This window comes from Lepus europaeus, chromosome 15 (genome assembly GCF_033115175.1).
Source record: "Lepus europaeus isolate LE1 chromosome 15, mLepTim1.pri, whole genome shotgun sequence".
In the NCBI taxonomy this organism is placed as follows: domain Eukaryota; kingdom Metazoa; phylum Chordata; class Mammalia; order Lagomorpha; family Leporidae; genus Lepus; species Lepus europaeus.
Genome location: NC_084841.1, coordinates 90,283,208 through 90,305,798, shown reverse-complemented (window position 1 = coordinate 90,305,798; position 22,591 = coordinate 90,283,208). Strand labels below are relative to the sequence as shown.

The following is a 22,591-nucleotide window of genomic DNA, read 5'->3' as shown; positions in this document are numbered from 1 at the left end:
GTGGCTGTTAAGATGGCATGGCACTTGTATAGAAGCTTTGCACATCCTCCTGTGAACTTGAAATCCTCTCTGGATCCTTCTTAGCACCTATTACAATGTAAACACCACATAAATAGTTGTCCTGCTGTACCGTTTAGGGAATAATGACAAGAAACAAAGTGTGTATGTGTGTGGCACAGATGCAGTTTGTTTTTCCAAATATATTTGATTCATGCTTGGGTGAAGGCACAGATGCAGAACCTGGGATTATGGAGGGCCAGCTGTATTTTAAAATAAATTGATAGGTTTTTGAAGAGGTGAACTACAGTAGTGAGAGTGAGGGACCATCCTAGATGCCCCCTCTGTTCGGAGAGATGAGGAGGTGCGGTATAAGCTGTGGACTCTGGAGCTGTGGAGGGCTTTGTCCCTTACTACAAGGATAACTGTACCCAAACGCACTTTCTTCGTCCTGCTCCCTGATGTGGCAGTAGTAAAGCCTTCATCCAAGAGTTCCTGTGGCAGGAGCCTGATCCTGTGTGTGCCCCATCATCTCTCTCCTCCCCCTGCTGGAACGGGTGGGAAGAGGGAGACACCATGCTCCCATTTCCAGGGTGTGTTCCCAGAGTGGAAGACAAATTTGATCAGAGTGGAATGTGAACCTGGATGGAAGCTTAGGATGTGAAATTACATCTGTGCCCTCCCAGGGAGCCAAGGAAATGAAGACACGAACTGAGTGACTCATCACAATATGACAAGTAAGAGTGGAGATGCAGCACTACCATCTCCTTGTGACAGTCCCATCGAATAGTCCTGAAACCAGCTCACAGTGTTCATGTCAGACTTATTTTATGAGACATTTAACCATTGCTAAATTACACGGCATCAGGGAACGTGCCTGCATAACTCCTCAGGAGTTGCAGGGAGCGAATCCAGCGCGTTTCTATTTCCACAGAAACCCAGTTAGCAGGACTTTGTTCCAAGAGAAGTGTTTATTGAGTTGTAAGCCTCGTACAGTTCACTGGCTGTGTGCATTCCCATGCAGACATTTTTCTCAGCGAGGATCTGCTCAGTTCATTAGTACAGACAGCAGATGCCAGCACTTTGACACGAATTTACCTCACAATTGATCTAAGAAATGTCGCAGAAAAGGATCCTGATGGCCCAGGTCCTTCCAGTTCTAAAAAAGGCATGTGAAACAGAGAAGGCGTAAGAGTTTAGATTTCTTTGAATTCCAACATATACTTCCTAAGCCAGCTAGAGACGGTTTCATCCCTGGTTCTAGCCATCTGAAGGAAAAAAGTGCAAAATACACATAGTGTCCACTGCACAAAAATGGCTTGTGCAGAATATTATCCAGATTGATTTCCTACACCTGTCACTTGCCTCCTTGTTTGTAAATTCTCTACCCTACTTTGTCCAAACGCAAATCAGTAGGCTGTAGGAGCAGCTGATTGGATGTGACTGAAAAAGTAGAATTGGCTCAGGTCACGTTGCTGATGTTGAATTCTGTCTCCTGCAGCATGAAGAGCCCCACCAGATTAGCCACCTTTGCCTTGAGTTGGGCTTAAATCAGTTTAAAATGATGAGAGAAGTAGCCTTGAGTTCACTAAGCAAATAAATGATAGAATGTATGTCTTCTAACCATAGCCGGAAAACTTGGTATTTTCTGTGTAACATGAGCATTATTATGTTCATTATAACTCACGGCCTTGTCTGTTCAGTAGGCGTATATATGATTGAATATATGTGATCAGAAAATTCAAAATCCAGAATGCTGCAAAATCCAAACTTTTTGAGTGCTGATAGGACATGATGTTTCCTATTTTGGAGAATTTTGGATTCCAGATTTTGAGGTGAAGCATGCTGACCCATTAAAGTCTATACTGTTATTCCAAAAATGCCAAAAGCTCCAAAGCAGGACACAGGTCTGGCCCAAAGCATTTTGGATAAGGGAAGTATTGGGTGATGAACCATGTACCATTTAAGCACATACTTAACGATGGATTTTTGTTTGTTTGTTTTAAGATTTTTAAGTTTATTTTGAGAGAGATCAATCTTCCATCTGTTGATTTACTCTCCAGATAACCACAATGGCCAGAGCTGGGCCAGGCCGAAGGCAGGAGCTAGGAGCTTCATCCAGGTCTTTCATGGGGGGGACAGGGGCCCAAGCACTTGGGCCATCTTCTGCTGCTTTTCCCAGGTCATTAATAGATAGAAAGTGGAGCAGCCAGGACAAGAACTGGTGCCCGTATTGGATCCCAGCATTGCAGGCTGAGGCTTTACCTGCTATGCCACAATGCCAGCCCCAACAGTGGATGTTTTTGACACATGCTAGCAGAGGGCTTATGATTAACAACACACCGAAAAGATTTCACTTCACAACAGGGAAACATGTTACTAACAATCTAACACTAAAAGCACTACTTAATACTGACTCGATTCTGTTCAAATACAACAACTTTGTTTAATAGCTTACATTTCTTTTTATTCTTTTCTTTTTCTTTTTTTTCTTTTTTTTTTTTTTTTTTTGACAGGCAGAGTGGACAGTGAGAGAGAGACAGAGAGAAAGGTCTTCCTTTGCCATTGGTTCACCCTCCAATGGCCACTGTGGCTGGCACGCTGTAGTCAGCGCACTGCACTGATCCGAAGCCAGGAGCCAGGTGCTTCTCCTGGTCTCCCATGGGGTGCAGGGCCCAAGCACTTGGGCCGTCCTCCACTGCACTCCTGGGCCACAGCAGAGAGCTAGACTGGAAGAGGGGCAATCGGGACAGAATGCCGGCGCCGCAGGTGGAGGATTAGCCTATTGAGCTGCGGCACTGGCCAATATGCTTACATTTCTTACCCCTTCCTCCGAGCTGCTGTTGTCTTACATATTACAGCTGTCATAAACCCAACACTATAATATTATGATTTTTGCTCATATAAAATTATGTCTTTTTAAAGAAATTAAGGAAAAATAGCCTTTTATAGTCACCATTTATGAGACTTTTCATTTGTTTCTCCATGGACTTGAGTTCCCTGTGGTATTAATTTTTGAAGGACTTTCTTTTGTATATCCTGTTAGGCAGATCTATTAGCAAGGGATTCTCTCGGTCTTCTTCCCTGGCAATGTATTTATCTTACCTCCATTGCTGAAGGATAGTTTTGCTGGTTACATTGACTTTGGGTTGACAGTTTTCGTGATTTTTCCCAAGTATTTTGAGAATGTTACTCTGTGGTCTCCTATACTGATGAGGAGTAGCCTTTAAATTAATGTTAATTATTTGACTATGATGTGTCTTGGTGTGGATCCTTTGTGTTTCTACTTAAGGTTTGTTCTGCTCATTGGGTCTATAGATCAATGTATTTCATTACAGGTTAGAAGTTTTCAGCCAATATTTCTTCAAATATTTTGCCTTCCCCCCTTTCTATCCTTTTCTTTCCATGGATGTGGATACAGCTGATGTTGTCCCAGGGGCCTCTGAGGCTCACTTTTCTGGTTTTTTTTTTTAATTGAATTATTTCTATGAATACATCTTCAAGTCCATTGATTTTTTTTTTTCCTACTGTTAACTCATATCTACTGTTGAGCCCATCACTGAATTTTTAACTTCTGGTGTTATGCTTTTGAATGGTAGGATTTCGTTTGGTTCTTTTCATGAGTTGTGTTCCTGTTGGAGATGACCTGTTTTCAGAGTCGTTGTCATAATTCTCCCCTTTGATAGTCTGAACACATTTCCAGTAGCTGCTTTGGGTTCCATAAGTCCAGCATCTGGTTCCCTGCGGAGGTCCAGAGGATCCTCCCGGACCCCCTCCCCTCCCGGATGCATTGCACTGTTTTGTGTCTTTGCATGTCACAAGCATTTCTTTAGAAGCTAGACATTTTGGATACTATCTTGAAGCAATTCGAGATTCCAACATGTTCTCTCAGGAGTTGTCCTTTTGCCATTGATTTGTTTGTTTTCATAACTTTCCTAGGCTTTGTCTGCAAAATTTGTCTCCCCCATAAGTGTGGCTGCTAATCCTTACTTTTTAGTCTGCTTTCCTCAAGGTCACCAGCTCTGGGTGTGTACAGCTTCTTGGTTAGCCAGTGACTGGACAGGGATTGTGCTCAACTCCCTCACGTCTATGGTGCTTTCCCCTAGGCTGAGGGATGTGTGTGTGGCTGGAGGCACCTTCAGAATTCAGGTAGCGCCTAACTCGGCCTTGGTGATACTTCCCAGCAGGCTTTCTCCCGTCTGCCCTGGACGTGCGGGTAGTTCCCAGCAGCTGGCAGTGCTGCAGAACTCATCCTGCCCTTCTAGGACTCTCATTTCCAGGATCTCCCCGGTACATTTCTGGCAGGGCTGCTGCTTGCTTCGGCGGGGACAGCAACCTCTGGCCTGTAGAGCTGCGGCTGTTCCTTTTCATTTCGTCTCTAGTTTGCTCTTTCTGTAGACAGTGCGCTGGGCAGTTCTTGCCGTGTGCCGGAGGTAAGTCAGCCCTGCTGGCAGCATAGCTCTGCTCTAGTCAAAGCTCCCTGGTGATGCAGCCGGGGCCCGGGTGTGCATTCAAGGGCACTTGGCGGGTGTTTGCAGGCAACAAGGCTGGAGACTCCCTCGGCTTCCAACTTGACATTCTAGCAGCTTAGCATGAATTAAATGCTTCTAAAATTTTTTATTTGTTCTTAGTACGGAAATGGTTTGGTTGTGACAGTTCTGTTGAGTTTTGTGCTTATTTTCTGGGGAATTTGCTGACTTCTTCATTCTGACACAGCTGGAAGTCTGCTTCTATTGTTATTTATTTATAAAACTTTTCTTAAAATATTACATAAATATATCTCATTATAATTCCTATTTTAAGCTGATCATCGTCTCTTTGCCTGATCTTTGTAAACCAAAGAAATTTTACTAAAAAGATGATTTTTATTTTAAAATTCAATTTAATTTTTGCTTTTTAAAGACATTGTTTTCAAAGAGAGAAAGAAGGAAATCTTTATGAAGACAGTTATTCATTTAAATATATTCTATTTAATTACATGGAGATAAGGTCCCAATATAGCAGAAGATAAAGAGTGTTTTTCCAGATGGCCATACTTGCGTTGAAGATGTGCCCCAGCCATTTGATTTGCTCCGCATGGCATAGGAGTCTCTGTTAGTTAGAGAAACACTTAGTGTGAGCATCATCACACATTTTATTTATTAGAACATAACCTTACATGCTAATAGGCCTTTTTTTATGTTGCTTAAGGAAAATGAATATTAAAATGTAGATTGCTGAAGTGTTTTTGAAATGCCTAAGCTTTTATTTTAACTTAAATTCATTTAAATTACTTTCCATTAATTTGGCTCTAAACCTGAATACCAAGATATTGATAGTTCTGGTCTCCACATGTTCCTAGGCTTTTGGCTAGCTCTGACTTCTCTTTCTTTTGGTTGTACTTATTGTCAAATATTCCCAAACCTTCAGGGACTAATCAGTGATTTTTTTTAGCTGTGCTGCATAACCTGATGTTCCTAGTATTATATGTTGAATTGGGCTTTATTGCAGGATGCTTTAAGCTCCTATTCTGAATATGTGGCTCTTATTCTTGTCTGTTTAGAGATCAGTGGCTGGATAAGAGGAGCCTATATATGATGTGATGGGCACTGTTCGGTACTGCGCATTGAAAGGGCACAGTCGGTCTGTGAGGCAGGTGCCGCCATTAGCCTCAGCTGTCAGGTGAGGAGACAGAGACATTAAATGGCTCGGAGCGGCTCACTGATGGAGCAGTGCGTTCCCCAGGCGGCCTTGGCTCCGTGCTCATGCGCACTCTCAGCCACTTGCTTGTGGAGTGAGCAAAGATGACTCGGAGGGGTGCGGGTCGAGTCTTCACACAGCAGTGTCCAGTGAGCAGAGGTGCCGCGGGACATGGCCCTCAGTGTGCTCTGCACTGCGGTGTGCGTGCATCGTGGGTGTGTGCTGTGCGTGCATCATGGGTGTGCGCTGTGCGTGCATCGTGGGTTGTGCGCTGTGTGCTGTGCGTGCATCGTGGGTGTGCGCTGTGCGTGCATCGTGGGTCGTGCGCTGTGCGTGCATCGTGGGTGTGCGCTGTGCGTGCGTCGTGGGTGTGCGCTGTGCGTGCATCATGGGTGTGTGCTGTGCGCTGTGCGTGCATCGTGGGTGTGCGCTGTGCGTGCATCGTGGGTGTGCGCTGTGTGTGCATCGTGGGTGTGCGCTGTGCGCTGTGCGTGCATCGTGGGTGTGCGCTGTGCATGCATCGTGGGAGTGCGCTGTGTGTGCATCGTGGGTGTGCGCTGTGCGTGCATCGTGGGAGTGCGCTGTGCGTGCATCGTGGGAGTGCGCTGTGCGTGCATCGTGGGTGTGCGCTTTGCGTGCATCGTGGGTGTGCGCTGTGTGTGCATCGTGGGTGTGCGCTGTGCGTGCATCGTGGGTGTGCACTGTGCACGGTTGTTCTGTTGTCTTGTGGCGGTTGTGCCACAGGCCTGTAAGAGGCAAGGTCTTGACTGTCCGAGGAAGCTGATGCTCGTGGTGGCCCCCAGGTCCTCCAGGAAGGGAGCACTGGGAGCTAAGGGAGATGTCTCTCTGAAGACACCCTTGGTGGTGGAGTGAGTGCTTCCACCCTGTGTAGGCCAGGAAGAGAAGGCCCAGCCAGTCTCAGTGTCTCACACGACTCACGTAGGCACCAGCCTTGTAACAAGTCTGGATCAGTGGGAGTCCTGTTGCTTCTTCTAATTCACAGTACCCCCAAACTTAAAGTTTGCATAGTCCTTTCTGCCTCCGCTCTGGAAAGCTGGGCTCCCATGAGATCCGTGTGAAAGTGGTCATGATAACCTTCAAAGATGTTGCGGGGCCAGTTAGTGTTGGACAGCTGGAGACTGTGTGGTTACACTGACCCTCCTCACTGGGAGTGTCCCCTCCCAGTCAGTCTTGGAGCTCTGGATTGCATCTTACTTCTTTTTTAAATATTTATTTATTTACTTGAACAGTAGAGTTACAGAGAGAGAGAAGCAGGGAGAGACAAAGAGCAGAGAGAAAGGTCTTCCATCTACTGTTTCTCTCCCCAAATGGCCTTGATGGCTAGAGCTGGGCTGGTCTGAAGCCAGGAGCTAGGAGCTTCTTCTAGGACTCCCACGTGGGTGCAGGGACCCAAGGACTTGGGCCATCTTCCACTGCTCTCCCAGGTGCATTATCAGGGAGCTGGAGCGGAAGTGGAGCAGCTGGTACATAAACCAGCATCCATATGGGATGCTGGCACTGCAAGTGGAGGCTTTACCTGCCACACCACATTGCCGGCCCCCGGATTTCATCTTATTAAGGAAAGAATTACGGCTTCCTGTCAATCAAATTGGGTTACAGCTCTTCATTCCTTCCATCGGTGATTATGTAACTCATACAGGAAGAATTGAGACAACATTTAGCTCTTAAAATCCCAATCCTCCAGGGCCGGCACTGTGGTGTAGCAGGTAAAGCCACCGCCAGCAGTGCCAGCATCCCCTATGGGCGCCAATTCGAGTCCTGACTGCTCCACTTTCGATCCAGCTCTCCGGTATGGCCTGGGAAAGCAGTAGAATATGGCCTGAGTTCTTGAGCCCCTGCACCCGTGTGGGAGACCAGGAAGAAGCTCCTGGCTCCTGGCTTCAGATCGGCGCAGCTCTGGCCGTTGTGGCCAATTGGGGAGTGAACCAGCAGATGGAAGATCCCTCTCTCTCGCTCTCTCTCTCTGCCTCTCCTTCTCTCTCTGTGTAACTCTTTAAAATTAATAAATAAATCTTTAAGAAAAATCCCAATCCTCTATAAACATAATAATTATTTAAGTCCAGGATAATTCTAAAATTTCTTTGCATTTCCTGAGCTCATTTTCTGGAGTCCTTCTGCCTCAGCACACTGTCCCAGACCTCTGCGTGGTCGATTTTTATTCTTAGTGGGTTTCGACTGCTATAACAGAAGCACCGTAGTTTCGGTGGCTTCAGCATACATCATAATTCTCACAGTTCAAAGGCTGAGGAGCCCAGTGTCGGGTGCTGGCAGATCCGGCATCTACCCACTCTGTTGTCACATCATGGGAAGAAGGTGGGGGAGCCCTTAGGGTGGTGTGTCTAATCCTGACCTTGAGAGCTCCACCCTCATGATCTGGTCACTTCCCAGTGACCCCTCCCAGAAGCACCTCTTTCAGGGCTAGGGGGACACAGACATTGAGTCCGTTGCACACCTCCTTAGTGAGGTCTCCACTCTGTCCAAGTCAGACATCACCACGGTCCCTCCGAGATCCTGTAAACCCGCTGTTTCTTCACAGAGCTATTGCTCTCTGTGTTATGCTGTTTATTAATGTGTTCTGTGTGCTTGTTGCCTGTCACCTGCTCTGGAATCTTAAGTTCCATGGGATCAGAAACTTTGTTTATCCTAGGGAGACAGTGGGCTCCGTAACCGTATCTAGAGCCGTTCCTGGCAGACACATAAGAGATGATCGATAAGTGTATGTTGAATTAATTCATAGTAGTTTAAGGAGGGTAGGAGGCCAGAATCAAGGTGGACAGGACTTCCCCTAGGCATAACGCGTCTGAGCCGTGAGCCCCGGGGCCAGTCAGGGTGGGCTGGGGACAGAGAGGAAGCTGATGGGCTGCAGGGCAAACGCAGCCGGAGGTGGGCTTTGGGGAGAAGATGCCAGCTGCACGCAGTGACTTGCAGCTAAGGGTCAGTTGTCCTTCTTCCTGCCCGCGCCTCCTTACTCGTGACACCAGTGCCAGTGGAACTGCCCCTTCCTGTTACAGAGAGTTCGTGTGTGCACATGTGTGCAGGCAGGCTGTTTGGGGTGGAGAGGTGGAGGCAGCAGGGACAACCACATAGTCCTTCCCACGATCGGCTCCGTGATCTGCTTCTCCTTGAGCTGCCCGAAGCAGAGCAGCAGCGGAGACAAGAAGCTGGACAGTGGAGTCATGCCACAGGGCTCTTAGCTTATAGCAGGAGCCCTAGCCATAGGTTTGAGAGAGACAGGAGAGAAACAGGTGCAAAGGGAAGTTTAAAGAGACACACACATACATGCACACAGCATGCACACATGGACAGTAGAACAATTTAAATAGTGCAGGCCATCTTCCCACCCATCTACTCTCTGCATGTGTACCCACTGGCGCTGTATATTGTTAGGCCTGCGAGGATTAGTATGTTGACAAACATCTGTAAAAACACACAAGTGATGTTTGCTTCCCTTCTTGTTGACAGAGAGCTGGGTGCATGCATGGTTGAGAAGTTCAGTGCAGTGGGCATCAGGGACTTCCTTGACGAAAACCTGCAGAGTTATCATGGGCCAAGGAGAAGCGGTGGCCAGCAGCGAGAGGGCACTGACCACACAGAGCTATAGGTGGCACTGTGTCAACAAAACCCTGAGCCACACCATACCCGACTGTGCCGCTTTGTCAGTGGCTGGCTCCTTCTCCCCAGCTTCTCATGTTTGCCCTAGCAATAACAGGAAATCAACCTCGTGTGTTCACTGAGTAACTTGGAATTTAAAAGGAACTCTTTATGTTCAAGGAGTGTTCCAGATTATCTGTTTGATTAAGATAAACCAGATTATTTGAACTTTGAATGTGGCTCACACTGGCAACCCTGGTTCTTACAGGAGCATCCAATACTTGGCCAACCCTTTTTTGTACTCCATCCTTGCAAGACAAATGAATTCATGACTCCTGTGTTAAAGAATCCTCAGAAAATCAATAGGTAAGAAACACCATGAAGATACATTGGCCTTGACTCTGATTTTAAAAGTGTAAATCTTCCATGTGACTGTAAAAGCCAGGCTAAAAAAGAAATATGCTTTGTAATAATAATAATGGTTCACACGTATTGATTTTTACCATGCTAGGTGCTGTTAGAAAAGTTTTATATATAATAACACACTGGATTTTTATAACACCCCCATAGGCTCTGTACCATTATTTTACCCAGTTTATGGAAGAGCAAACTAAAGCGAAGGAGTTATGTGACGTGGCCAAGGTCACACAGCGAGTTGGGTGACGGATCTGGGACTATAGCTTCAGAGCCATGCTCGTGTCACTGCACTGTGCCACCTTAGTGACTGTTGTATGTTTTAGGGAAGGCTTTGGGTCCCCAAGGGGAGTCAGGAGCCCCCGTGCCTCACCTCGCCCTTTAACTCCCCTAGCCAGAGGCCCTCCGTCTTCCTGGCGCCAGGCCCGCCTGTGTGCAGGAGGCCTCACCGCTGTTCCTGTGGGTGACTGGCTGGCTTTTCTGCTCTTGGTCTAAATACTTCCGTGTCTCCTAGGAACTACATCACCTCGTGGCTGAGCGTCGTGGGGCCGGTGGTGGGGCTGAACCTACCTCTGAGTTACGCCCAGGCCGCCTCTCAGGACATGTGACACGTGGACATGAAGGTAGGAAGAGAAGCCTGGGCCTCGTGCTGTGCTCCAAGCTCACAGCGTGTCTGCTACGCTCACGTATGTCCTGCCGGCCCCACCACACACCGCGCTGGCTCTCAGCCCCACTGGGCCGGCCACTAGCGTGTTTGTCAGTTTTCCAGTCAGTGCCCAGCTCCACCCCTTAGGAAGCATTTACCTTTGTCATCAAAGTGGCCCTCGCCCAGCCAGGGGGTGGGGGATGCTCTGTCTTCAGTGCTGATGTTCCCAAAATAAGCCCTGCCCAGTGAAGCTTCTTTCCTTCTTGTCTTTTGTTCCTGGCCTCCAGATTCTTCTGCTGGGCTTAGAATGCCAGGAGTTTTCCCGCCCAGCCTGGTGTTGCTGGGACCGGTTCTGTGAGACAGTCCTTCTCCCCAGGGACTGCTTTGTCCCTTGGAAGTGAATGTCTGCAGCCGCTGATGTCTGATACGCTGGATGTTTAGGAGGAATGTACCCAAGACACAAATCAGTAGAAGTAGGGAAAAAAACGAATCTAACTGTGCAATCCTCAGAAGACTGACGTCTTTAGGGCACTCGCAGGTCATGGTTTTCCGGGGCACTTCACACCCCTGTTCCTAATGTGGATGATGGTGGAGAAATGTCTTTGTGTTATCGTTGCAATGGACAATGTGTGAAAATTAAAAGAGGATTTATATAGCTCTGAAATTAATATTACTTTGTGTGGCCTGTCTTACATTATTCTCCTACAGTCAACCTCAGAAACAATATATTGTTTCTATTTTATTACAGAAGTGTATGTGTAGATAGATACAGAATAAAGAAAAACACAGTTATGAGAGAGACAATTCTGGCTTTGTTTTTTGATAGGCAAGAGAGACAGAGAGTGCTCCCATAGGCTGGTTCACTCCAGAAGCGCCCGCAGTGCCCACAGCTGGTCCACGGTCAAAGCTGGGAGCCTGGGACTCCATCCAGGTCTCCCACATGAGTGACAGGGACCCGATTACCCGAGCCATCGCTGCTGCCTCACAGGATCTGCATTAGCAGGAAACTGGACTCAGGAGCCAAAGCTGGGGTTAAACACAGACACTGATCAGGATACAAACATCTTAACCACTATAGACATTAGTAGTTTAAAAAAAAACTGTAGGAAATGTTTAAAGATTAAAAATTCTTTTTACCTACAGTAGTAAAACAATAGGCATTTTGTCCTCTGTTTATCAGACCCACAGCTGCTGTGCTGTACTGACTGGGGTATCATGAGCAAGTCTCCCTGTCCCCTTCACCTTCAGGGGACTCTGTCGAGTGACCTCAGAAGGGGCTGGGGTCCTCAGCGTGTGAGAAAGTACGCACAGTAGTACACAAATGTGCAGTAAGTGCTCACATTTCTGACGTCTGATTGTCCTCGCTCAGCCTGTGCATGAGTTTAATAGCATTAAACTCGTTATGAAGAGTTTTATGCTGAACCTAAGTGGAAGAATGTTCTGTGTTGGTTGCTTATTTTGCCTTTCATTTTAATTTGCTAGGGGCTGAAATGAGGAGAAAGCTGCAATTGTGTCTTTAGAGCGTCTATATCAGTGCCTTTCCGTGGAAAGACACGGCCTTTGGAATCACTCGAGGACTCGGGCAGCTACACACGCCACCTTGGGAAACAGCCCTGGTGATGCCGATGCACACAGCACACGTCCTGGGGGAGCTCGCAGACCAAGCTGACTGTGCCGTCGCTCTGTCTCCAGAGGCCTTTTGTAGCCCTGCACACACAGGAATTGTCTGGGTGTTGCAGGTGCTCTTCAGCTGACCATGGTGTTAACTCCTGACAGCTTCATCAGAAAACAAACGCTTGGCAAGCAGCACTCACTCAGTCCCCCTACCCTCCCCAACGCAGCTTTGCCCACTGTGCCCATGAAACTTGTACTAGCCTACAGCTGGGTGAAACCATGTTGCACAAACCCTGTTTTTTAAGAAATGCACTTAATTTATTTGAGAGACGGAGGGAGAGAGAGTTAAGAGAGGGAACTCCCAACAGCTGTTTCACTCCCCAAATGCCTTCTGTAGCCCCTACCTGGAGCCAAAGCTGGGTTCTAGCAACCCCATCCACTTGGACTATGAGCTGCAGTCTCCCTGGGTGCACATGAGAAAGAAGCTGGTGTCGGGAGTGGAGCTGGGACTGGAACCCAGCACTGCAGTATGGGATGCGGGCATCCTAACCAGCACCTGACCACTAGGCCAAATGCGTGCCCCACAGTGTATACTGGTGCACACTGACGGGCGTTTTGTAGGCATGAGGAGATGCAGAAGCAGATTCTCCAAAACGTGCTGGCAGCACAGTTCAGGGTGGAGTGTCAGCAGCTTTCCCTCGTGATCTCATGGCTGCCGGGACCTGTGCTCACTGCCCCTGCTCAGCGCCAGGAGTGAGCCTTTTCCCACATATCCCTGGCCTGGGAGAAAGTCAAAGTGCAACAGCCTGGGCTGGCATTCTGGCGGAGTGGATTAAGCCATCACCTGTGATGCCGGCTTCCCGGATCAGAGTGCTGGTTTGAGTCCCCACTATGCTGCTTCTGATCCAGCTTCCTGATAGTGTGCCTGGGAAAGCAGCAGAAGATGGCCCAAACGCTTGGGCCCCTGCACCCACGTGGGGAGATGGAGCTCCTGGCTCTTGGAGTCAGCCTGGACCAGACCTGGCTATTGTGGCCATCTGGGGAGTGAACCTGTAGATGGAAGAGATACCCTTCCCCCACACACCTCAGTCAAATTAATCTTTCAGAAAGAAATCAAAGGTTGGCTTCTAATGAAGGCTTATCACTTTCACATCATCCTAAAGTTGAGAAGTCCTAAGTGGACCCATCCTAAGCCAGGGACCGCATGTAGGTGGACAGTAGGGAAGCCTAGGACACTGGTTCATGGCTGCTGCAGCTGGAACGTGAGCTGTGTCTGCCGCAGTGCGTGTTGAGATTGGATTCCCAGGGCCACCACGCTGAGAGGCAGTGGGGCCTTCCACGGGCATCACTCAGTCCTCAAGACACTAAGGCAGCCCTGGGAGAGCTCATTCTGGAGAGAGCCGGTGTGGTCAGCAGGCCGGGCCCCAGGTCCCCTGTTCTGACGGCACCTGCTTCCCCGTCCATTTTCTCAGATTTCCCAGTCTCCATAAATATGAGTCAAAATAAATGTCTTTGCTTATAAATTACCCAGGCCCAGGTACTTTGTGATAGCAACAGAAGACAGACCATGGCCCGCTTGTGGGGAGCCAGGTGGGATGAAGGGCTTATCTGCCGTGACAGCACCCCCAGTGCCCATCGGCAGGGGAAGGGCTGCACATTCACAAAGGGAACGGAGGTGGGGAAAGGGTTAACGCGATCTGCTAGGAAAGCTTAAAGTGAATTTTAAATCGCTGAGCTGCACATATTCCTGCTTACGTGCTTGCAGGGCATTTTGGTATTTACCACGGAACGGCTTTCCCACCCGCACCAGGGGTTCCTCCCGCCACGCTCCCCAGAGTAAACGCAGACTTCTCAGCAAGCCCTGTGTCCAGCCAGGCCATGACCGGAGCACAGAGCACAGAACGCTGTGTCCTCTGGGTGTCGGCAGTCTGGAGGCACTGCTTCTCCTGTGCCAGCGGATCCTGAGACGGCCCAGCAGCAGCCCGCACTGGGTTTCTTAAAAAGATTCAGGTTTCTTCTCTCTGCTCGGTGAAGACCTAAAAGTTCATCAGCAGCAGCAGGAAGTTCTGAAGACAGGGAAGTCCCACCCTTGCCCCCAACACCCACACAAATACATCTCCTCAGGCAGCGCCACTTTCAGAATTTTTTCACATAAAAAACCTTAATTTGGGCTTGACAAAATGTTCCCATTTTCAGGGGCATACATTTGGCACAGTGGCTAAGATGCGCAGGGCAAGCCCACCTCCCATATCAGAGTGCCTGGTTCACGTGCAGGCCTTCTGCTTCTGCTTCCAGTTCCCTGCTAATGTGCACCCCAGGAGGGAGCAGGTGATGGCTCAAGTGCTTGGGTCCCTGCCACCCATGTGGGAGACTTGGATGGAGTTCAGGGCTCCTGGCTTTGGCCTGACCCAGCCCCACTGTTGCAAACATTTGGAGAGTGAACCAGCAAAAGGAAGATCTGCTGGCTGGCACCTCAGAGCTGGGTCTGGAGGCACACTGAGAATCTGTGTTTGGCTCAAAAGTCACCAAGAGCCATTCAAGTAGAGAAGCTAAAATGATGCCATTTGTGTCTTAGGAAGAACCTGCACTTTTGAAATGACTGTTGCATATAATTAACCACACATATACTTTGTCCATGTTTTGTTGTTTGTACCAGCCAAGGAGGGCAGAGGAGGGGCTGGGACACTTGGCTTTTTACACGTGCCCCCCAAAACAAGCTTAAACGCCTTGAGCCCTGGCTTACCGTGTTCCCTGAGGCACGTCGCGGTGCCTCTGTGAGCTGTGTGTTAATAGACGGAAGTATATTAGATCATTAAATCAAGGTATTGGATTATGACCATTATTTTTTAAATGAATACATAAATGAGAAATTAGCAAATGGCGTGGCACACAGTAAGAGGGTGCTTATTTCGCAAGACTTTGGTTTCGGCTGCATTCACGCATCGCTTGACAGTGGGAATATGTTCTGAGAAATGAGTTGTTGGGCTGTGACCATGTGGGTATCACAGACCGAAATGGGGGCCTACTGACACCTAGGCTGTCGGGTATACACCATCTCAGTGCAGCCCATCGTGGGCTGCAGTGTCACTGTGCTGTGCATGATGGTGTGTGTGTGTGTGTGTGTGAATATGCAGTGTACAACAGTGTGTGTGTGTGTGTGTGTGTGATCATGCAGCACATGACAGTGTGCGTGTCATTTATATGATATCTCTGTGTGTTGGGTCGTGAAATACACCGTGTTTTATCTCCAGGGAACAGCCAGAAATCGGCACACTCAGGGAAACATGAGCTGCCTTCCAGTGCGAGGCCCCTCTGATCCCCCGCGTGGGCTGCTGCCGGCTTCCCGGTAAGGAGGAGGCGCTTAGTTACCGCGCCAGGGCACTGCGCTGGTTTCTCGCACACTGGGCCTCCGAAGGGAGCCGCACCCCTGCATGTTTACAGGGCTTCTCCGTGGAAGCGTTTTTCTCGTCTGCCTTCTTCAACGTGGTAGCTTTTTTACAGCCCCGCTGCTACGCGGAGCCCGGGCCTCCCCTTTTCTGTTGTCAGTAGCGACATCTAGTGTCCTGTTCCGGCTCTGTATTCTAGACCGCTAGAGCAGAAGTCCCTCCAGAGCCCACCCAGTCCCGTTTTGTGCGCGAATAAAAACTCACACGCATCACTACATTCAGGCGAGCATAACGTTCATAACGACAACCCTACAGCAGCGCCGTGCGTGCCTGGAGCCCCTGGAGCACTTGGCGCCCTCCACCTGCACAGAAGTCACTGGGAACTCTAACTAGGAGGCAGAAGTTGAAACGGCACAAAGCACGCCTTGATAACTCAACGGAAAGGCACCGTGCACACAGGTCCAGTCCTGGTGCATCGCTACTTACAGGGGAACTGCGGGCTTTTGTGGGGTGTCTGGGACCTGGTGGCACCTGACAAATCTTTATGAAATATCTGAATTTGTGGGTGATCACTGAGCTCAAGACAGACCCCAGAGAGTGGGACTTGAAGGACAGAGAGGAATTTGATAAGAGACTAAAGGGACAAGAGCATTGGAGGTAGCAGCTGTGGAAGGCTGTGCCACGACCTACGGGTGAGATCCAATTTACCCTACCTGAAACTTGTAGCACGCGGAGGGGAGTATCTGGAGTTGTTTTTGGAGGACTCATTCGGCAGTGGTTTACAGGATGGATTAGAAGGGAGAGAGGAGCTGATGTTGGAGCACTGAGGGTTAAGTGCTGCCGAGATCCCATATGGGGGGGGAGGGCAGTTCAAATCCTGGCTGCTCCACTTCTGATCCAGCCCCCTGCTAATGTGCCTGGGAAGCAGCTGATGATGGCTCAAGTACTTGAATTTCTGCCACCCACATGGGAAACCCGGATGGAGTTCCTGGCTCCTGGCTTTGGTCTAGCCCAGCCCTGGCTGCTGTGAGCATTTTGGGGAGGGAACCAGAGGATGAAGAATACTTCTCTGTGTGTCACTCTTGTTTTCAAATTAAATAGTCTTTTTTTAAGTGCTTAGAAAAGGAGGAGAGGGGAAGAAACCGGACAGAGGCCAAGAAGCTGATGAGGTACTGAGTTCCTAAGCTAAGGCAGTGAGGAGAGAAACCAATGTCAGAGACATTTGAGAATCAGAACTTGGTGGGAGAGGAGACACGTGTCATGACTTGGCCATGCCTTAGGTCCTAAACTGGGAGTCCCCATGAGGCCTGGCTCCAGTCTCCTTTCTCGGGGTACCAGGGACTGGACTTGCCTCTTTCTTGCGGGAAGAGCCACCCGCCTTATCCCTGGGAAGATTTCTCCATCCCACCAGCAGCAGCAGAGTGAGGTATAGCTTCCACAACCCTCCTTCAAAAGGTACAGGAAGAGGGAGCCCAGGCCCTCTCCTGCTCATCCGTATGGAAATGTCTGAGTAAAACACGGGGAATCATTCATTCTCCAGGGATCCAATGGCAGAGCCCCTGACCAGAACGTGGGGTTAGAACAAAAACCAGCTGCTAGCTATGTCCGGTGGTATGAATGGTCCTGCGGTGTCCCCCAAACAAGCATGTGTTAGGAACTTAATTGCCACTTAATTGAATTTAATTCAGGGTGGGGCCCTGAAGCAGTGAGGGTCCATGAGGGCTCTGTCCGTAGGACTGCATTAATGCTGTTTTCTCGAGGGTGGGTTCCTGACAGAAGGACCCGTGTGGCCCCCTCCTGCACACGCTCCCAGGTAAGGGATGCCTTCCGCCACGGTATGATGCCTCAGGACAGCGCTCACCAGGCCCTGCTGCCATGTTCTCACACTGCCCGGCCTTCAGAATGGTGAATCAACACATGTCTGCTCAGAAATCACCCAGTCTGCTGTAGCACAGCGTGACATAGACCGAGACTTGATACTGTTTACATAAAAACACACTGCCACCACACGCTGTCTGTCAGTCTAAATCCTTACGTGGGCGAAAAACGGGAGAGTGGTTGTGAGGAAATGCTCCAAACTTGTGCCAGGGAGCGTGGGGACTTGGACGAGAGGGATCCAGGAAGGCTTCAATACTTCTTGTGAGGTGCACACTCCACCCACAGACTGGGCAACAAAGTTCATTTTGTTAAAAACATTTGAGGCCTTATGGATCACTTGGAAAATGCAGGAGACTGAAGGAGAAAATTTAAAAATCATGTAAGTGTGTGTATTACCCAGAGATACATTCAATTAAAATCTTGATGTAGTTCCTTATACTCTTTTAAACACATTAAAGACCACTCTGAATATGGTTTTACATCCTGATTTTTTTCCATTTAACTTAATATCTGGAACATATTCTCGTGTCACTTAATGTTCTTTGAAAATAGAATTTGAAAGACTAGGATTTCTTCCACATCAAAACGCACTGTGGCCAGTGTTGTGGTGCAGTGGGTTAAGCTGCCGCCCATGATGCCAGCATTGCATTTGAGTGCTGGCTCAAGTCCTGGCTGTTCCACTTCTGATCCAGCTCCTTACTAGTGCACCTGGGATAGCAGCAGAGGATGGCCCCAGTGCTGGGACCTCTGTCAACACATGGGAGACCCAGATGAAGTTCCAGGCTCCTGGCTTTGGCCTGACCCAGCCCTGGCTGTTGCAGCCATTTGGGGAATGAACCAGCTGATGGAAGATCTCTCTCTGTTTCTCCTTCTCTGTAACTCTGGCTCTTTTTTAAAAACAAAACATACCAGGGGCCAGCACTGTGGCGTAGTAGGTAACCTGCGGCGCCAGCATCCATACGGGCACCTGTTCAAGTCCTGGTTGCTCTACTTCAAATCCAGTTCTCGGCCGGTGCCGCGGCTCACTAGGCTAATCCTCTGCCTTGCGGCACCGGCACACCGGGTTCTAGTCCCGGTCAGGGCACCGATCCTGTCCCGGTTGCCCCTCTTCCAGGCCAGCTCTCTGCTGTGGCCAGGGAGTGCAGTGGAGGATGGCCCAAGTCCTTGGGCCCTGCACCCCATGGGAGACCAGGAGAAGCACCTGGCTCCTGCCATCGGATCAGCGCGGTGCGCCGGCCGCAGTGCACTACCGCGGCAGCCATTGGAGGGTGAACCAACGGCAAAAGGAAGACCTTTCTCTCTGTCTCTCTCTCACTGTCCACTCTGACTGTCAAAAAACAAACAAACAAAAACAAATCCAGTTCTCTGCTGTGGCCTGGGAAAAGCAGTGGAAGATGGCCCAAGCACCCTTTAGCCCCTGCACCCATATGGGAGACCAGGAAGAAGCTCCTGGCTCTTGGCTTCAGATCGGTGCAGCTCTGGCCATTGTGGCCATATGGGGAGTGAACCAGAGGATGGAAGACTCTCTTTCTCTCTCTCTGTAATTCTGCCTTTCAAATAAAATAAATAAATCTTTAAAAATGTACCAAATAATTCTCCTATCATTTGACTGCTAGTTGTCTGGAATTCCTTGCTGCTTGTTGAACATTCGGCACTGACCCTGCGTGGTAGGGTCCATTCCAGGGGTACAGTGCTCAAGAGGGCAGGCAAAGCCCCTTTCCCCCGAGAGCTCTCAGAACAGCGATGGGAAGTGCGTGCAGAAACTGGCTCACACTTGTTTCTTTGGTGAGACAACTTGCTGGGGACATCAGATCAAAGGCTGTCACATCACATCACTGTTCAGTAGTGAGGTTTCCCGATTTGACATTCCCAGAGGCAGTTTGTGTTTTATCTGTCCCTTAAATCTTTGAAAATGATCTTATTTTACTTTGTTTTTATTACTTGGTTGAACGTTATTGTTGTTCTTGCAAGGGTTCTTCCCGATAGGTTAACACGTCACAGGGCCCTAGGTGTAGTGTCCTCAGTTGCTTTCTGCCACTTGCAGGGCCCAGCATCTCCACTGTGCCCCCTATAAGACCCAGCCATCCATGTACTGGCTCTAGTGTGCCCAGCGTGACCATTAAACAATTAGTATGTGCATGTGATTTTAAAAATTATGATGGCAAACTTCAAGCATAGGTAAAAGTAAAGGGAATACATTAAGTTGGCAGGTACCAATGCCATCTTACTAGTTAAAGTGATCATTTTAAGTGTGTAACTGATCATAAAGATAGGAATAAGTGTCAAAGGGATCACATAAATAAGACCAAGTGTCTGCTAATAACAATAGAATTAAAAAGGAGAGACTGATCGAACATGGGAAGTGGGCCATACAACAGACTCATAGAATGACAAATGCCCTATACAGCACTCTGGTCTCAGAATCAGCCCTTAAGGCATTTGAATCTGGCTAAAAAGCCTATGAGAGCATTTCAGGCATGGAAAGCCAAGACACTGTGGCAAAAAAAATGACCTACATGAAAGATCTCTGTGAATGAGATCCTGGTGGAAAGAAGGGGCCATCAAAGAAGGATGTACCTTTCTCTGAAGGGAAGAGAGAACTTCCACTTTGCCTATGGCCCTGTCTAAATACTGATGGAGTTCGTGGACTCAAAAGGTTTCCATAGCCTAGGCAGCTCATGACAAAAGCCTCGGGTGATCATTGACGTCATAAGTAAGAGTGCCAACCGCTTAATTAACAACAGGAGTCACTGTGCACTTGTTCCCCATTTAGGACCTCTGTCCTTAATGAGCTGTCCTATGAGAATTAATGGTAAAATTTGTCTTCAAACAGTACTTTATACTTTGTGTGTCTGTGTGGTGCAAACTGTTGAAATCTTTACTTAGTATAGAGTTGATCTTCTGTATATAAAGATAATTAAAAATGAATCTTAATGAAGAATGGGATGGGAGAGAGAATAGGAGGTGGGACAGGAGTGGGGGTGGGAGGACAGGTATGAGGGGAAGAACCACTAAAATCTAAAAGCTGTACCTATGAAGATTATTAAACAAAAGCCTTCTAAAACAAAACGTAGAGGGAATAGTACATTTACCAAAGTGTGGCCACATTGGTTCCATTGAACCGTTTCTTCCTAGCATTTTCCAAATACTTTAGAGGCACTCACAGTCACAACAAAGACACCATTTGTTTTTACAGGTGCACACTGGATATTTGTATTTGATCAATTCCACCTATTCCTACCTCTTTCTCAGATGCTGACTTTTTGTCGTTTGCTTTTACTCCTGAGGGTAGGGCTGTCTACCGCCCCCTCCCCCCTTTTTTTTGAAGATTGATTTATTTAAGAGGCAGAGGCAGAAAGAGAGGGGTCTTCTATCCACTGGTATATTCCCCAAATGGCTGCAACAGCCAGAGCTGTGCCGATCTGAAGCCAAGAGCCAGGAGCATCTTCTGGGTCTCCCATGCAGGTGCAGGGCCCAAACACCTGGGTCATCTTCCACTGCTTTCCTAGGTCATAGCAGGGCGCTGGGTCAGAAGTGGAGCAGCCAGGACTCAAACTGGTGTCCATATGGGATGCCGGCACTGCAGGCAGCTGCAGCCTCACCAGCTACACCACAGTGCTGGCCCCTACACTTTTGCTGATCCTACCTCTCCCAGTGATTCTGGGCCCTTTCCTTTAAAATGACCAGAATTAGCTTAACCATTGCGGTCACAGGAGAATCTGAGTGTGCATTTTGCAGGGTCTGCCGGCCGTGTCATTGCAATAGTTTGGATATGACGTGTTCCCCGACGGCATTGGCAGCCGGGCCCCAGCACGGCCATGCTGAGCTGGTGAGACCTTTAAGATGTCAGTTCTATTGGAAGACAGTGAGGGCTCCACCCTCACGACTGCTGACTGCTGTCTCCAGAGTGGGCCCAGCCTAATGGGACTGGATTTCTTCCTAAGACAACGAGGGCCATCTCCCTGGCTCTTCCATGTGCTCCCCGGCCACTGCAATGCCACCCACCGTGAGGGCCTCACCAGAGCTGGGAGATGCTGGCACTGCACTCTTCCATCTCCAGGACCGTGAACTGAGTAAAGTTCTTTATAAAGTGCCCAGGCTCAGGAGAATGGAGTAAGACATCCATGCATCCCCAGGACCTCGCCACACTGGGGCATTCATCAGTGATGCCCAACCACAATATGTGCGATATGTGACTGAATCTGCTCATGCTCGTACAGATTTAAACAACTGGATTCTCGGGTTAGAAACCTCTTTAAAAATCTGAAAAAAAACAGGGCCGGCGCCGTGGCTCAACAGGCTAATCCTCCGCCTTGCGGCACCGGCACACCGGGTTCTAGTCCCGGTCGGGGCGCCGGATTCTGTCCCGGTTGCCCCCCTTCCAGGCCAGCTCTCTGCTGTGGCCAGGGAGTGCACTGGAGGATGGCCCAAGTGCTTGGGCCCTGCACCCCATGGGAGACCAGGAGAAGCACCTGGCTCCTGCCAGTGGATTAGCGTGGTGCGCGGGCCGCAGCGCGCTGGCCGCGGCGCGCTGGCCGCGGCGGCCATTGGAGGGTGAACCAACAGCAAAAGGAAGACCTTTCTCTCTGTCTCTCTCACTGTCCACTCTGCCTGTCCAAAAAAAAAAAAAAAAAATCTGAAAAAAACAGCGAACCCATCTTGGCAAAATGCACACACATACACACACAACAGAAAAGTCTGCATACAGAGTCAGGAGGTTGTTGGGCCTTCTGACATCCATGTATGGGACACAGTGCAGATCACAAATCCATTCACAGTGGCTTTCTTCTATTACCCACATACATCTTGGGCAGGAAGAAGAGGAATGGGTGGTGGTGGGGGGAGTGTAATGTACAGAGTGAACAAAATCAACTATTAACACTGGAGTTAAAATCCTAGGGAAATGGTTGGACTCCATTAGGATCCTGAGGAGGGGGAAAGCAGCCACAATAGCCTACAAATACCTGTGCAGTGGAGAACCTGAAGCTGCCATGGAGCACCTGAAGCAGCCATGGAGTACCTGAAGCTGCCATGGAGCACCTGAAGCTGCCAAACTACAGAGGGAAAAAATTCCTCCTAAATATGCCCACAAATCTGTTGGAGACAGAAGAAACGGCACAACAATCTGTTTCCTATCACTGTTTCAAGGCAGGTGCTAATGGGGAAACATGTCTCAACAAGCAACAATTCTCTCTACTGTGTTCAGCTGTGAATTAAATGAAAAATTATTTAAAATATGGTTTCCCCTACCCCGTGTTGTGCAGATTTCAACAGGAGCTGGTTGCTAAAAGAGGTGGGAAAGCAATGCGATGTTTTCATTGCAGAGAAACTTTGAAAATTTAGGTGTGCGCTGCATGTACCACAC

At 48.8% G+C, this 22,591-nt stretch overlaps 1 protein-coding gene across 10 annotated transcripts in view; it reads left to right on the top strand.

Moving 5' to 3' along the window:
* The window catches only part of ATG10 (autophagy related 10), a 295,508-nt gene that overhangs the window by 257,975 nt on the left and 14,942 nt on the right, over positions 1 to 22,591 (top strand). Inside the window, exons 7-9 of one of the 10 annotated variants that reach the window (XM_062212465.1) lie at positions 9,557 to 9,654; positions 10,217 to 10,325; positions 15,214 to 15,287. In XM_062212465.1, coding sequence (XP_062068449.1) covers positions 9,557 to 9,654; positions 10,217 to 10,310 — 192 coding nt within the window. In that variant the 3' untranslated portion in view covers positions 10,311 to 10,325; positions 15,214 to 15,287. The other 9 variants (XM_062212472.1, XM_062212462.1, XM_062212467.1 and 6 more) reach the window with 9 other exon arrangements.